Source organism: Triturus cristatus, chromosome 5_2 (genome assembly GCF_964204655.1).
Source record: "Triturus cristatus chromosome 5_2, aTriCri1.1, whole genome shotgun sequence".
Lineage (NCBI taxonomy): Eukaryota > Metazoa > Chordata > Amphibia > Caudata > Salamandridae > Triturus > Triturus cristatus.
In genome coordinates this window covers 169210594-169227968 of record NC_140588.1, presented here as the reverse complement: position 1 = coordinate 169227968, position 17375 = coordinate 169210594, and the positions used below count along the sequence as shown (strand labels likewise).

General features: G+C 44.4%; 1 protein-coding gene and 1 long non-coding RNA gene across 4 annotated transcripts in view; one reads left to right on the top strand and one right to left on the bottom strand.

Annotated features, from left to right (window-relative positions):
* LOC146822745 (uncharacterized) overlaps positions 1–5637 on the top strand; it is a 163394-nt gene extending 157757 nt beyond the window's left edge. Inside the window, exon 5 of the long non-coding RNA XR_014962076.1 lies at positions 3281–5637. This is a non-coding gene — a long non-coding RNA (uncharacterized LOC146822745). The remainder of the gene's footprint in view (positions 1–3280) is intronic.
* Positions 1–17375, bottom strand: part of LOC146822744 (cytochrome c oxidase subunit 4 isoform 1, mitochondrial-like) — a 342020-nt gene that overhangs the window by 211931 nt on the left and 112714 nt on the right. For all 3 annotated transcript variants that reach the window (XM_085606931.1, XM_085606932.1, XM_085606930.1), the window contains one exon: positions 9033–9203. In XM_085606931.1, coding sequence (XP_085463057.1) covers positions 9033–9203 — 171 coding nt within the window. The remainder of the gene's footprint in view (positions 1–9032; positions 9204–17375) is intronic.

Here is a 17375-nt window from a genome sequence, read left to right as displayed (position 1 = left end):
CTATACAATTTTTGGGATCACCTTCAACAACTTCGCAACTATTGAAATCAGAGACAACTGAGACCACTTCAGAATCTGAAGAAGACTCAGAATCGACCATGCACACTGTCGGTTTTTTGAATTTCTTTTGGTTTTTCAACTTTAAACAAACGTTTGCAAAGTGACCAATCTTCTTGCAATAGTTACATGTGACATTTGATGCAGGGCAGCGTGAACCTTTAGGATGAAGAGAATACCCACATCTCATGCATGACGTACCATCCGTTTTAGATGATGCAGTGTTCTTAGAAAATTTTGCAGAATTGGATGCACTGCCTTTGGAGGATTTCAACACTTTTGACGATGAATTATTAGAGTTTAGGTTGATAGCATTTACTGGTTCTACAACTTTCTCCTCCAGCTCCTTTAGTGACAACATCGATATTTCAATGCTTTTTGCTAGCTTTATGGTTTCATCTAAAGACGGGTCACCCATAGTTAATAATTTTTGTCTGATATTCTTGTCTTTACAGTGACACACAAATTGATCCCTAATGAGTTGCTCCGTGAAGTTCTCAAACTTACAATCAGCAGCTAATCTACGTAAAACAGAAATGTAGGAATCAATATCTTCACATTCAGATTATTTCCTCTTAAAAAACGTATGTCTGATAACCATAAGGCTTGGTTGTTTATCAAAACGAAGCTTGAGTTTTTGAACACTTTCTTGATAAACATCATTGAGAACAGGATCATCTTGAGGTAAATCTGGTAGATGTTTGAAAACTGATCTTCCCTCAAAACCCAAGGAATGTAAAAGAAGATATTTCTTCCTTTCAGCGTTGAATCTTGCTGCTCCTATTGCACCTAGATAGGTTTCAAAAGCATCGTGCCAGACTTCCCATCAAATTGTTGACTCACCTGGTGTGTCAAGGAAAGCAGGGGGAGGGTTTACAGATTGTAAGGTACACATGTTGAAAGATATAGATAATAAAGTAAGCAATTTAGTGTGTTTTTATAGCAAAAACTGTATACTCAGGAATGACTATTGATGTGATAATAATACTGTAAGGAAAACGTATGCAAATGATAATGCATTATAGTACTGGAAGTGCAGTCTTGGCAAAATTTGTTGATATGTGGACTTTGGCAGGCGGTAAGCTCAAACATGGGCTTTCAGTTATGTACAAAATGGAGTCAAAATAAATGTATAACCAGTCTAACTGTACACACAATGAGCTGTGTGCATCAGCGTGATGAGTTGAGGTGAACAACGATAATGAGGAGGAGGCGCGTATCGTTAATCAAAAGACGCGCTGTTAGCTGTGCGTATCAGCGAGAAGATTGATGCGACGCGCACAGAAGAAACGCGTTAGGCATACTTCGAACGTTAGCGGCTGTGCGTGTCAGCGCGGTAGTATGAAACAGAGGCTGGGAACGCACACAAGATGTTGCTGGGCAACGGAGTTACAGCTGAACTAACTTGAGCATGCGCAGATAGCAGATTGTTGCGCGCTGGCGTGATGACGTGATTAATTTCAATGCTGTACACGAGAACGAAAACAGCTTGTGGTAGTGTAGAATGGTTACCGCGAGGCAGATCCAGCAAGTGTCGTGCGTTGGTGAAAGTTTAAAAGATGCTTTTACGCGGTGAGCATTTTGTAATTAAACGATGGGGAATTATGCGAAAATGCGTCAAAAGAAAACAGCGCTTACTACTAATTATGGATTTTAAAGAGTCAGAATGTCAGAAGTATAGCGCCTAATTCGCCCTACCGTACTTGAAGCGTAAAAGTTCTCTTTGAAGTACACAGCTTGCAGTCAAATCTTTTGATGAGTGGCAGAGTTGAAAGATGTATTTCTTCCACAATTAGTGTGTTTTGAGGAGCAAATAGGTGGAAAGAACACACTTGGCAGACAGAAATCTTGATTGAAGGAATTGTCTTGGTTGATGCACGCAGGGTTGTCCATGTAACCAAGCTCGTCGCCAGTAAAATGTAGTAAATGAGCAGGATACTGAAGATATCTTGAATAAGTAGTTTTATTGGTTACATGGATGAGGAGCTAGCCTGAGAGCAGCCAGCCCCAACAGACTCCCAACTCAAGAATGACTATAAACATTCTACAGTTACTAAGCAGAGCATTGGCTTCTTAAAGAGATCATGACAATCAAAGTATGTGTTATTAATACAAACAAGGCAGATAAACACAACTAGTTACTACAGAAGGAAAGTGTCCGTTGGAATCCAAAGGTGGATTCTTATTGAAGAGTACCTGAAAGCAGAGGGGACAGAGTCTGAGTCACTTCAGAGTGGCCAGGGGCTCTGTAGACAAATGCCCACAGATATCGGGTGCTTCAGGTTGGTTGATGGGAGTTCTTGACTTTGCAGCTACGGGGACCAGGAGATGTCGAGGACAACCAGGAGCCGGATATGAGCTGTCCCACGAAGGATGTCGAGTGCTGAGGGGTCGGTGTCTGGCGCGAGCACTGACAACCCACGCAGAAGGTCAAGAATGTGTACGGTTCAAACCTGCAAGTTCGAGGAGACTCACCAAACGGAGCGGACTGCCCGGCCTCCAAAAGCTTTTGGTACTGCTCCCGCAAAGACTTCGGGTTCATGGTATGGCAGTCGGAGCACGACTTCGGATCATGGTCATGCTCCAGGCACCAAAGGCACATGAGGTGCGGATGGGTGACCGACATCATCTTGTGACAGGCGTCACAGGGCTTGAAGCCAGTCTGACTATGGGACATCCCTCGTGACCCAGGAGTCGAAGACTCAAAAAAGACATCGACAAAAGTCAAAAAAGGGTTAGCCAAAAAGTGACTAAGGGAACGCTCTCTATGGATGTGCGCTGGCTGGGGCGGAAAAAGAAAGAACTGATGTCAGCGCACAGGGGCGGCATCTAGGTAGACACCGTGATGTCATCCAGGCGATTACGCTGCTGAAAGAGGAGTCCACCAATGCAACCTACCAACGCGCAGGGGTACTGCTACGAAAAGATTTCTCCGGATCCAGTCTGACGCCTGGAGGTAATTCTAAGGTAAGAAATCTATGACTATGGTCTCTTTTAGATGAGCCTTATTAAGTCTAAATGGTTATTTCTTAGAATGTCATAAACAGGGAACTAATATTTCTTTCAGAATTTTCTATTTCAGTAAAGTCACCACTGTGGAACAAAAGTAGAATCTGGCAGGCAAATGAGCATATCAAATAAATATTGCAGATATGGTTGACATCTTCCCATTGGCGCAGCCCGCATTACCACCATTTGTAAATTTTCTTATTGTGTTTTTCAGGGCTGGAGCAGGTTGCAGGAATCAGAGGACACCAGGAACCAAAGAGAAGGCTGAAGGCGTCGGACAAGATGTGCATGCCCACTCTGGCAACCCAAGCATCTCCAAGTGAAACCTGAGCTCAACATCCTTCCACAAAGACTGCTCCAGGTCATTCCCTAGCAGACAATCTACAGGCATGGTAGGGCCCACAACCACCCTCAAGGGACCTGAAACCCCACCCCCATTCAAAGGGATCCTGTGCCACCATACACTGGCGCTCTGAGTTGTCCGCAGCAACTACTTGGTGGAATGCTTAGGGGACTGCTTGCTCTTCAGAGACCAGGTGACACCGGACAGAGGTCACACTGGCTCCAATATCTCTGAGAGCCTCTACCCTTCTCCCATTGATGGTCACCCAGGCGTTGTATTTTTTAGTATGTATGTATGTCAATTGATGGCTGTGCCCTTTTGTGACACTTGGGATCCCTCTTCAAGTGACCCACCTGCTCACAGGCATAGTGTTTGTGGGGGCCGGTCTCCGCAGGCTTCTCTGTAGAGACCCCTTGCTTCTTATCTCCTGGGGGATGGGAACCTTTACCCTGGGTATTAGTTGGGGCCCTTTAGAGAACTCCTATGTTTTACCCTTGTCTCCCCACTCTTCTCCCGGGGACCCTGCTCACCTTTGGCGGAGTCTCACCCATACACCTTTTTGGGGATCCTGGTACTCACCCAGTGGTCCAGCTCTACAGCAAGCTTCCTGGGGTCAGTCAGCTTACTATCAGTTAAGTGCTGGCGCAGTTGTGCAAAACATAGACTAGACAAGTTGTCCCACACAATCAAATTGTACAGCCCCTGAAAATCTGTTACATTGCTGCCCTTCACCCAAACATCCAGTGCCCTGCAGAAAGAATCCACACAGTCCAACCATTTCTAGGAATGACTTTTCTTACTAGACCTAAACTGACCCTGATATTTATAAAGAGTGAGACCATACCTAGTGAGAAGGGCCGCCTTCATGTCAGTGTAGGTGAAGTTGTAAACCTTACCCAAAGCCAACAAAGTGTCCCTCCCCTCTTCTGAGAAATGAGGCCACAATCCTGCCCCACTAATGATTTTCAGGGACCCCATTCATGTGTATAGCTTCCCCATAGCCCTGAACCCACCTTAGTATGTCATCACCCTTTTTAAATTCCTTGCCTACATTCTTGGGAATGAGCACAATCCTGTCTGAGTGCACTTAGGAATTGCTGCCACCATCCGTGCTGGATTTACTCTTTACCTCTAGCTCCTTGAGCCCTCGCTCATAGTCTAAAACCATCTTCTGTGATTCCATCTTGCGCCTCTCAAGCTCAATTTGATGCCTCCTAGCTTCCCTACCGTACTCCAGCTCCTATGAAGACAAACCACTGCTACCTGGCCTGGAGGGACCCCCGTCTCCCAAAAGCACATCTACCCTAGGAATAGGCTCCTCCGCCTCCACACTAAGATCACCAGACTGCACACTGGCATGCCTGGCTGCTACTCAGGCCCTCAGCACCTTTTGTAGCTCCTCCTTACTGGTGAGGCCTCTGACTTGAACCTTTAGGTTTTTACAAATAGCCTTCAACTCCCTGACGTTGTAGGTTTCCAACCTCTCCTCCTCAAAGGCCACTTCTAGGGATGCAAATGATGATGTTGCTGTACCTGGCATGATCCAGCAGGAAGTTTCAGTTCAAAAAGATGGAAAGACAAAAATAGACCAAAAAAAAGAAACAGTATGTGGTACGTAATGGTCTGGGATATGTCAGTAGTGTACACCAATCACTGTAGGTCAAGTGCAAACGCAAGTCCTCTCCCACCACTGCCACAAATATTAGAAATGCTGGTTTCTAGTTGGCAATGGTTTGCAACTTTGTCCAACTAGGAACCCTTCTTTCTAGTCAGGAAAAGGGGGATACACTACTGAAATAACCCCTGCTCACCCCCTTGGGAGTTTGGCACGAGCAGTCAGGCTTATCTCAGAAGCAGTGTGTAAAGCATGTGTACATAACCAACAGTAATACAGTGATAACACTACAAAAGGACACACACCAGTTATTTATCTGTGCAAACAAGACCACAAATGCTAAAAATCCACCATACAGTTCTCAGAAATATCAATACTAAAAAATAGACTTGAAATACAGTTTCTTAAAGTCTATAGCTCCATCTGGGCCTATCGCGGCATAGTGAACAACAAATCCAAACAGTTCTGGATGACCGCGGCATCGTAGGCCAGCTATGGTGTTGGGAAAATGTCCAAAACAGTACCTTTTAAAATGCAGGGCGTTGGTGACCTCTTATTGAGCCCTGAAGAGCCAGGGTCTGCAGGCATCGGTTCTGGAGGTCGTGCAGGTGTCGTCGGGCCCTTGAAGTCACGCGTGTTGCAGATACAACTCCTTGCGGTTGAAGTCAGGAGCGCCGGCGTCGGGCTGCGGTGCGATGTGCAACAGTGCGGTGTGCAATGTCCTCAGATCGCGGTGCACGCAGCAGCTCAATGACGGCCATCCAGCCGCGTTGGTGAGACCAGGGCTGCGGTACGAAGTGATGGGGTGCTTGTCGTGGTGCAGGCAGGTCACGGTGCAAGTAGCGACGTTGTGGAAACTCTGTCGTCGTCTGACAAATTGGAGTCGATGGTGCCAGTGTCGGTAGGCCACAAGTGCGGTGCGTTGTGTAACTTACAAGTGGTGCCCTCGAACCATGGTGCAAGCAGGGGCTTAGATGTCAGCGTGGAGCGTCGTCGTTAGTGGCACTGGAGCGGCAGCGTGAAGCGAGGCAGTGTGCTGTGTGGTGCCCACAGGACGCGGTGCAAGCAGCAGCTCGGTGACATAGTCGGGTGGCGGCGGCAGTGAGACCAGGGTTGCAGCAGCATTGAAGGTGTCGGGTTGCTTTTTCTTCAGTTGCAGCATAAAATACTTAGGTCCCAGTGCTGGTAGCTGATGAACTTGAAGCCTTTGCTGTTCCTGAGACTTCTTGAACAGGGGCAAGCTCTACCTCAAGCCCTTGGAGAAACTCACACACAGAAGGTGCAGAAAGTTCAGTCTAGTCCTTTCACTGCCAAAGACAGGAGCAGCCACAGCAGGCCAACACAGCAAAGCACGAAGCAAAGTGGTAGTTCCTCCTCACACCTTATCCAGCTCTTCGTCTTGGCAGTCTTCTTGATCCCAAAAGAGTTCTAAAGTTTTGGGGTCTGGGCCCAAACATTTATACTGCATTTCTCTTTGTTCTCTTCGGCAGAGAGTTTCTGTGCTTAGTCCAAATCAGTTAGGTCCTCTCTGGCAAAGCTTCTCGGCAGGAAGTGGAGAAGGAATTGTTCAAGGCAGGCTAGGCCCTTTCAGGTACAAGGAAATCTGCTCACACTACTCTAAATGCAGCCCAGGTCTATTCAGCCCAGCCCTGACTAATCCAGGGAAGGCAGGACATACCTCAACCCCCCCAGTGGCTGTCTGAAGACAATGCACATCCCCAGCCCCTGTCACTCCAAAGCCAGACAGTCAATCCACAGCAGAGGCCCACAGGATGGCAAAGCAAGAAAATACCCACTTTCTAAAAGTGGTATTTTCAAACACACAATATAAAAATCATCTTTACTAAAGGATGCATTTTTATATTCTGAGTTCAGGCATACTAAACTCCATCTTCCTTTCTTGTATCAATGGAAAGTTATACTTATAAGATGTTTTAAGTACACCCTTTCTAGCCTATAGGACAGATGGCCTTTCATGGTGAAAACGTAATACATTGTATTTCACTCTCAGCGCATGTCACACACACCAGGACATGTCCTACCTTTCACATATACTGCACAATGCCCATAGGTATACTTTGGGCCTACCTTAGGTGGTGACTTGCATGCATTAAAAGGGAAGATTAGGGCTTGGCAAGTGGGTGCACTTGTCAAGTCGTCATGGCAGTAAAAACTGCACATAGACACTACAGTGGCAGGTTTAAGAACCATTTGAAAGGCTGCTCGTGTGGGTGGCACAATCAGTGCTGCAGGCCCACAAGCAGCATTTGATTTACAGGCCCTGGCACTCTCAATGCACTTTACTAGGGACTTACCAGTAGATCAAATATGCCAATCATGGAAACACCAATCTATAATACAATTTACAATGTGAGCATTTGCACTTTAACACTGAACAGCAGTGAGAAAGTGCGCAGAGAAACTAAACCAGCAAAATCAGAGTCAAAACCAGGAGGTCAGAAAGCAAAGAGACAGGGGAAACACACCAAAAGATGCCAGGTCTAACATATGAACACCTCCATGAGACGTCCAACAACTTTATTACATCCTCATCGTAGGAAAAGAATTTTAGAGTATTATGGCACTATTCCTCAAGAGAATTGGTTGTTTAATGATGCACAGCTGTTCTTTGGAAGCATTTTGCCGTTTTTTCAGGCTACGGCAACAGCTCGATGGCTTCAGATAACTTGATGGAAACATCTCATGTGCATCAACACTGCAAAGGATGGATTTAATGCCATAAAGGAAGAGCTAAATGCTATCAGAATGATGATAATGCAGCACTGTTATGTACTTGACCTTATGACACCCATGCAAGGAGGGGTATGTGCCAAGATAGGATCTGCTTGATGTACTTTTAGTCTAGCAAAAGGTGCGGACAATGGAACTTTGTCAGAGGCTATACAAACTTTGCACAATCTATAGAAAAAAATGATAGATGAAGGAGGTGCCCCAGATAATTAGCTAAGTAAGTGGTTTCCTTTTCTACCATCCTGGATGTTAGGACTGTTGGGAGCCTTGTTGCCAGCTACTGTGGCCCTACAAGTTGTGTATTGTGCTATCTAATTCGTTTAGCACATTGTAGAAGGAATTGTACAAAGGATGGAGGGATGTTTCCAGTTAGGACTTCAACATGTGTAGTAGATGTTCAGTGTAACACATATCACTGAGTGCCAAGTGTCAACCAAGGTTTAGAACCAGTACTTGAAATATCAACTAGAGGGGAGAATGTTATGGAAGAAATGTAATATGAAAAAATGGCGCAACAGCAGACAACAGTAGAGACCATCACACAGCTATATGTGTTGAAAAAGCAATGCAGGCCAAAAACTCGTGCTGATGAGAAAGATGTGAACAGTTCACCTGAAGACAGAATGCATGACCTGCAAGGTTGTAGCTAAAGGAAAACTCGAGTTTGATAAGCTTGAGCGGATTTATGAACTTAGCATACATGCACACTGTCACGTATTCTGTGTTTTCAATAGATTAAAAAATGAATAGGTAATAGAAGCAAGAGATTGAATTAGCCAAGAACACACATAATCTGATAAGAGATCCTAGGAGGACAATGAGAAAGCACACACAGAAATACACAGCCATTCAACACAAATAAATATGCATTCACCACAAATACGCATGCATTTAAGAGCAGAAGAATAGTTAGCATTGTTAGAACTGCAATAAAGGGTGTGTAGAGAATTAAGTTAAAGTTTATGGTCACAGGTAACTTCATGTTTTCCATAACCAATGTGTAAATTCTAATCAACTTAAAGTTTATCTTTTTGTAACAGTATTGTTTGACTGTGTACACAAATAGCCGCCTGTGAAGCAGCAAATTTAAGGCGGCTGTCTTCTTGTGTGAAGACAGTCTCTCTTCCTGCCGCGATAGTAAAGAGCTGTTTTTATATTGCTAAGAGGAGTCTTGATATTTTATTTACCCTGCATGATTTACCGGTGCCATTAGCGCTTGGCGTTAACTGATAAAGTAACTATATGTCTAGTACTCACAGGCCAACTTCTCCTCCTTGCTGAGTTTGGTCCAAGAGCCAGTCTCCTTTTTCTTCAGCGCCATTTGTTCTGATGTCAACTGCCGGACGAAGCGGACGTCTGGCAAAGGCGTGTCACGGCGATCAATGTACATAGGCTGAGTATAATCAACTGAGGTGGCCATGGAAACATCTGCAAGACAAGAATTTCAGGAAACATGTAGTTGAAATGGGTGTAGTTTAAGCCTGGCGAGGCATTTGTAGGGGGCAGAGATGTATGGTGTTAAGGGAATGTGAGGGTCCAGCGAATTAAAAGCTTCCATAGTAGTTGTTTGACAATGTAAAAGGTAAAATTTGAAACAATATTCTCTGAAAGCTTTTTCTGAATGTAAGACCTGCAATCTTTTGATATACATTTTAAATAATAAGTATGCAGAAGCCAACTTAGAAAAAAAGATTTTCTATGAGTTGGTTTCTAGGAAATGGTAAATGCATTCTGAAACTTTCCATTAAACCGTTTAGATTAAATTGTTTCTCAGTTATGGTTTTCCATTAAATAGTTTTTCTATGTAATCATACAAACGCTATTGAGCATGTCATGTGCAGAGGAGAAAATGAAAAGTTGAAATTACCTTGACAGAACACCCAGCTTTCTTGCTGCTATGTTTCTCTGTTGATCAATGAAGATAAATCAAATAAACATAATCTGTGCATCTGCTAAACTTACTTTCTGACTATTGGCAGGAGCAGCAGGCTTCCAGGCCTCTGCCACAGGCTATTTTATAAGTCTGTTTGTCTTTCCCAGAAATTGTTTCTAATTGCCTCAAAGACTTGGATTGATTGGTGCCCACTGCCTGCCTAATTTAAAGGGCATTCAGGACATCAAAGGCAAGCTGGCAAGACCAACTTTTTAGGTTGATTGTGCATCACAGGAGCTGCAGCACATGTGCCCACCACGAGAACACTCCTCACGTGCAGTTCTAGTCCAGTTCCCTTCTTGTGAAGCTCAGAGCCTGCCTGTGTGTTGTCATGACCTCTAGCATCCACCCTAGAGCATTGCTACTGAGACTCCCCCTCTGACGCTACTCATTCCACTCTTATTTCAGTCAGGGGTATGGTCAGAAGTCCTTGCTAACACCACCCCAAACTATTAAACACTACGATAGGGCGGATTCAAAGTAGAAGAGGGGAGGGCCAGTGACTGCTCTTCCTGCATCAGGCTGAGCAATTTTACTCCGAAAGTTGAATTCACATTTGAGGTAGTGAGATACAAGGATTACCAATCTAGATAGCAGGTGACATTAATGTTGAGCCCTACACATGAGCTCTAGTGCTGTCCTCTCACAGACACCAATATGAAACTGATAATGACAGCACAGCACTGCACTTTGGCACTAGAGATTGGAATATCTCCTTAACTATTCAGGCTGACAGTCACTAGAGGGGCGGAACAGCTGCAAAAAGGAATTCTAATTAGAACTCATGAGAAGGGATCGGATACGATTGCTATGTGTCAGACCAGAATCAAATGGTTTCGGGTACAGTGCTGAAGTGTTTGTAGGACCCTATTGATGAGCTAGTAGCCCGATGTTACTTGCAGCTCATTATTCCTTGGGATGATGTTGTAGACATCACCAGCTTCCAATAGGGACTGAATGTAACTTACAAAGGATGCTGAATGTTTTAATACACACTTTATATTCATGGGATGCTTAAATGCAAAACAATGGAAACAAAATGCCAGATTTGATTGAGCAGTTCAGGGCAGACACCTTAACAATTTGATCTAAGATATTATACTCTTTGTATTTAGGGAAACAAGGAAACTGAAATGATCACAGAAAAGTTACTTACTTCTGATCCATAGTCAGATGCGTTATCCATTGTGCAACTGGCCCACCCGGAAAAGTTACATACTTCACTGCAGTCACAAATGTAGAATATTCCCACCTACAAGTTGAGACCCTGGAACACCTTCTTCTGAATATAACAAAATCTATCAGTAGTTGGAGTTAGTCAACTCGCTGTTTATAGAACAGTGATGCCTCCATAATTAGCAGGACAGGCTAGCTTTTACTGCATTTTTATGTAGAAAAACATCTTGATAACAGAAAGACACAATTGCAGCACCTAACTGAAAGGAATGTGCTGTAATAGCCAAAATACCCTGTGGAACATGTTACTTACCTTTGGAAATGTTCTTTCTGGTGGAAACTCTAGCTAACCGCAGACTTCTCACCTTTTATAATATCCCCAGGTTCCATACTGGATCCAGAGGTTTTCACAGAAGTGCCCCTTTGCGTTGCTAGGTAGCACTGTGTGCCTCCAGGTTGGCCTTGTTTCTCCAAGGAAGTGACAGAGCGGATCTGCACCTGCGTGTCGACATCAGTTTTTTGATGGACTCTTTCTGCACCCACAAGACAGAGAGCAAAACAATTGTCAGTACCAGTGTCCAGATCTCTAATTTGGGCCCTTTTTAGATGGTTAAAAGAGACTACTCCACAGAGAAAGAGCCTTACAGAAGGTAAGTAACTTGTTCTTCTGATGGATTCTTCTGAATTCAGATTCCTAATCTTTAGACTATATACCAAAGCAGTACATCCTAAGGTGGAGTGTCTGTGGAGTAGAGTCAGACCAAAAGGTACTATAGGAACAAAAAAGGCGAATTGCCCTTCCCGTCAAACCTGGCTGTCAAGGCAGTAGTGCTTCGTGAACTTGTGTACCAATGCCCATATCGCGGCCTGACAGATGTCAAGAGCAAGCACTCCTCGTGCCAAAGCATTTGCAGCAGCCTCGGCCCTAGTGTAGTGAACTCCCAGTCCTTCGGAGGCTGCTTCTTTGCCAGTGCATAGCAGATCCTAACGCATAGGAACATCCACCATGACAAAGTCCTTTTCAGCACTGAGATACCTTTCCTTGCTACCGTGAACCCTATTAAAAGCTAGCTGTCCACCCAATGATCTTTGGTGCGATTGATGTAAAGGTTTATGGCTCTTTTGGGGTCCAGTCGATTAAGATTCTCCTCCTCTTTCGAGGGGTGAGGCGGAACAAAGAATGTTGGGAGGATAAACGATTGCCCAATATGAAGAGGAGTCACAAAAAGGGCACATGGTACTGAACACCAGATTATCTGAAAAATTGTGTCATAGAATGACTGCACTCTGAGAGCATGGAGCTCACTCACGTGACAAACTGAAGTGAGTGTGATGAGGAAAGCAATTTTGAGAGTTAGAAGACACAATGAGCAGCTGTGTATTGGCTTTAATAGGGTGCACATGAGGAAGGTCAGGACTAAATTTAGATCCCAGTGTGGCATCACAGTTTGGAAGGTACAAACTGTGCCAAATCTTTAATAAAAGCATCACAACAAGGACAAGGACGGTTGGTCTGGCAAACGCAAAAAAGCTAAAAAGAGTCGACAAGTTACTTTTGATCGTGCTCACTGCAAGATCTTGATGGCAAAAGACAAAACAAATAATAAAACATGCAACAGTTTGTCTTGTAAGGGGTCTTTGTTGCGCATTCCACAGTGGACCCCAGATTTGTTCCAGGGCCTGGTGAATATGGACTTTGTAGAGGGACACCTATCAGCGAGGGAGACATCCACTACCTCATGTGTTAAAATAATACTGTCAACTGCTGTGGTTCAATCTTCACGCTTGGAGTGTTGAGGTTACAAGTGGTTCAGGTGGAAAACCATGCCCGGCTGTTGCGTCAGGAGTCCCCCCAGAAGCGTTAGCCTGATCAGAGAAAAGATGCTCATGCCCAGAAGTTCAAGGTACAGCACTTCCCTGGCCCAATAAGAAGCTATTAGGAAAACTTGGGCCAGTTGTTCCTGATCTTCTTCAGAACTCGGGCAGGAGAGGCAGAGGCGGAAAGTCCTAACTTCTTCTCTAGACTGAATGAGTCTTCTAATGAAAGTGTTCTGGGGAACTCCAAATTGATGAAGTTTTGATAATTCAAGCTCTTGACAGAAGCAAATAGATCCTGTCAAGGTTCTCCCGACTGTTGGAAGCAACACAGCAGTTACATATCCATCAGCACCATCAGCTCTGGGTGGGTAAGGTAGTGGGGTCTGCCTGTGGTCAGGTTCCGGTCAAGCAGTCACCACTGCAGTTCTTGTGAATTCTTCTCCAGAACCTGAATGACATCCAACGGTTTCCTTGGTGCTGAGCCCACTGAGAATCTAGATCCAACTGCAGAGCCCGCATATGATACCTTACTAAGTAAATGAGCAGGGTGCACAAAGCCAACAAGCCAAGAAGTCCCAGAGCAGCTCTCACCAAGATCAAGGACTGAGACTAAACATTGGGATAATAGCCCAAATGTAGTGGATTTGTTGCAGTGGAGAAAAAGCCTTGGACTGCACAATGAACAAGACAGATCCTAAAGAAGGCAGTCTTTCTAAAGGAGTCAGGTGTTATTTCAGCTTGTTGATTGAGAACCCCAACAATGTCAAGAGGTTCGCTGTTGTCTGGAGGTGGTCTACAACTATCTAAAGAAAAATAGAGTCCGTCTTTATACTGTATGCTAAACCTCCTACAGGGTGAAGCAAAAGCACAGGGCTTTCTTTATTTAACCCTCACCCAGCAAGGTTGGCTCTTGGTGGCATGCTTTATCATAGGGTCCCTCCTATTCCGCTACGGATCGGAACATGCTGCTACTTGCAAAATACGCTGGAGCATTGAGTGGTATGCTCTAGATCCGTGGCACTCATAGTACGGCCCGCGGGCCACAAGCGGCCCGGCAGGCCTTCACTGGCTGCCCACGGACCTTCTCTTGCAATTTCCACGGCCGTCAGTAAACACAGAAGATGACCGCAGGGGCATAAGTAGTGAATGCGTATTAAATAGGTATTCACTACGTATGCTCCTGCAGCCATCTTCTGTGTTTACTGCCCTCTGTGGCGTTAGAGCACCGTGGGAAAGCTTCACAAAAGGCCCTTTAAAAGTCAGCAGTAACCGCTTTCACATCTGACTTTCATAGGGCCTTTTGGGAAGCTTCCTGTTTGGACAGAGACAGATAGAGGCAGATACAGAGAGAGAGACAGAGAAAGATAGAGACAGAGACAGTCAGAGACAAAGACGGATACAGATAAAGACAGAGACAGGTAAAGACATACAGAGATAGAGACAGACAGAGACAGATAGAAACAGAGACAGATTGAAACAGAGATCGATAGAGACAGATAAAGACAGTCAGAGACAAAGACAGATACAGATAGAGACAGAGATAGGTAGAGGTAGATACAGAAAGAGACAGGGACATACAGAGACAAATACAGATAGAGACAGAGACAGATAGAGACAGCTGGAGACAGAGACAGCTGGAGATAGAGACAGATGGAGACAGGGACAGAGGGAGAGAGATGGGGACAGAAATAGAGGGAGACAGATAGAAACAGAGACAGATACAGACAGACCGAGAAAGACAGAGACAGTTAGAGACAGAGACAGTTAGAGACAGATGGAGACAGAGACAGATGGAGACAGAGACAGATGGAGACAGAGACCGAGAGAGACAGGGACATACAGAGACAGGGACAGACAGAGACAGATAGAGACAAATACAGATACCGACAGAGACATATAGAGACCGAGATGGAGACAGAGACATATGGAGACAGAGACAGATGGAGACATAAACAGATGGAGACAGAGACAGATGGAAACATAGACAGAGATAGATGGAGACATAGACAGATAGAGACGGATAGAGACAGAGACAGATAGAGAGAGAGAGAGGGATAGAGAGAGAGAGAGAGAGAGAGAGAGAGAGAGAGAGAGATAGACAGAGAGAGACAGGGACATACAGAGGCAGGGACAAATACAGATACAGACAGAAACAGATAGAGACCGAGATGGAGACAGAGACAGATGGAGATAGAGACAGATGTAGACAGAGACAGAGAAAGATGGAGACAGAGACAGAGGTAGATGGAGACATAGACAGAGATAGATGGAGACATAGACAGAAAGCGACAGATAGAGACAGACAGAGACATAGACAGAGATAGATGGAGACACAGACAGATAGCGACAGATAGAGACAGTCAGACACAGATAGAGACAGACACGGAGACAGACAGAGAGAGAGAGAGGGTTAGAGATAGCTAGAGATAGGGAGGGAGGGAGGGAGAGAGAGAGAGAGAGATAGATAGAAAGAGATAGAGAGACAGAGAGAGAGAGAGAGAGAGAGAGAGAGAGAGATATAGAGAGATAGAGATAGAGAGAGATAGATAGAGAGATAGAGATAGATAGAGAGAGAGAGAGAGAGAGAGAGAGAGAGAGAGAGAGAGATAAATAGATACAGAGAGAGGGATAGAGATAGATAGATAGATATATAGAGAGATAGTTAGATAGATAGATAGATAGATAGATAGATAGATAGATAGATAGATAGATAGATAGATAGATAGATAGATAGATCGATAGATAGATAGATAGATGTGTGTATGCTGAGTCTGGTGGCTTAGTGGACAGATGTGTCTGCTGCAAGGGCCTGTGTTCAACTTCATGGTCACAGGTTTTTTGTTTTGCTCTAGCCTCGCCCCCCTCCCCAACTGACCCTGCGGGTGCAGCCCTTGGCCACAAACCCCACTGTAAATGTGGCCCCTGAGTGAAAGTTTGTGAGTACCCATGCTCTAGATAGTGGTAGAATAGAAGTTGGTGGGGTTTTCTAAGTGAAATTAAAAATACATGTCTGGTACGAGAGCTATGCTTTATTCTGTCCTCGAGACGGTATGGTTAAAAAATGGAGAATAGTAGAAAGTGTGGGTTTAATGACCCTTCTTTCTACTAGTCTACATGTTTTAAGCCATTCTTCCCAGTGGCTATCTTCAGGACCAAAGAACTCACTTCCTGATTCCATTCCTGATCAGATAGTATAATTATTGCACAGTGACCTCACACACTCTGCATGTTCAAAAAGTACTTTTCACCTACTTTATATTATTGTATGTCATACCTGTAATATACAAGGAAAGAAGCTGCCTGCCATGGTGTATGGCAGATTCAAGGGTACCAGAACTCTTCATACTAAGTAGGTATAGGTAAAGCGGGATGTGCATAATAGCTTTAAAAACTCCTCAAAGTGAGTAAAAGCCTGTGTAGACTAACAGGGATGAAGTGTTTAAGTGACCACATCCATTAGGTATAGTGATCATTCCTCTGGCAACACACTTAACAATACAAACAACATGTATGAAAAACACTACATACATATCGAAAGCAAATATTTTGCTCCATAGGTCTTCTGGTGGGATGGCAGAACTGTAGTCACACTCTGTGTGTATATAAACAAGGGCAGTCAACATGAGCACGTAAGGAAACCATCCTGCAGTGTAGTCAATAGTCGCCTATGCCGTACTTAAGGCAACAAGGTGTCCTCCTCGGCCTATTAACCTTAGAGTACTACACCGGGGCCTGAATATTACCGTTCATTCTATTTTTAAGTGAACACTGAAGAACGAGCATGTATTGCAAGTCCTTGCTCCGTGCTGAGCGGTGCTGGACAACTAGTCTGCGCACCCAGGTTAAAGATGGCGGAACCCGATGGAACCATTTCCTGGTTCTCATCGGGCTGGGAAAAGCAACGTGAGGTGAAGCACGTGTGGAGAGCTTCATCATTTGAAAGGTGCCCGCTGGGGCTGGCACCCATTTACTGGCTAAGATTGACTGAAAATTAGCAATAAAAATAAAAAAGTCAAATTGACAATAATAAATATTCGACAAAGGAAAAATAGATAAGAATGAAAATATTAAAAATAAAGATAAGTATTTCTCTGTAGTGCAGTACGTGTCCCACAGACTTCGGTACACTTTGAAAAAGGTTCCATAGTTATCCGATCAACTGAGGCATATCACAAAGAATGTCTCCGTCTTCTCATGGATGAGAGAAACTATGAGCGGCTACGAACAGACTACATTGATTTTCTTAAAAAGAAAATCAGTAGCATGACAGATCAAGCTTTAGCCAATGAATGGATATTGCAAAAGGAAGGTGATTTCTTAACCAACTAATCACCCATTGTTAGAATGGGGAACCTCTGGTTGGCACAGGTAGGTACTTGTGACAAGCAGCGGTCCCTTCTTCTATTCAGGGCGAGAGAATTACCCCTTCAGAACAACCCCTGCTCACCCTATAGGTAGTGTGGCGCGAGCAGTCAGGGCTAAACTTCAGGGCGCTAGTCAGTTAAGCATTTATGATCACACACAGTAAACCACAACGATCCCCCACAAATGGACACCAGGCGTAAGTTGTATCAAAAATACGGATGCTTTATATAAAAGATTCTTTGTTACGCAGGCATGTACAAGACCAGAAATAACGGTTGCGAAATGGAAGCCACAAGATGATAATTAGG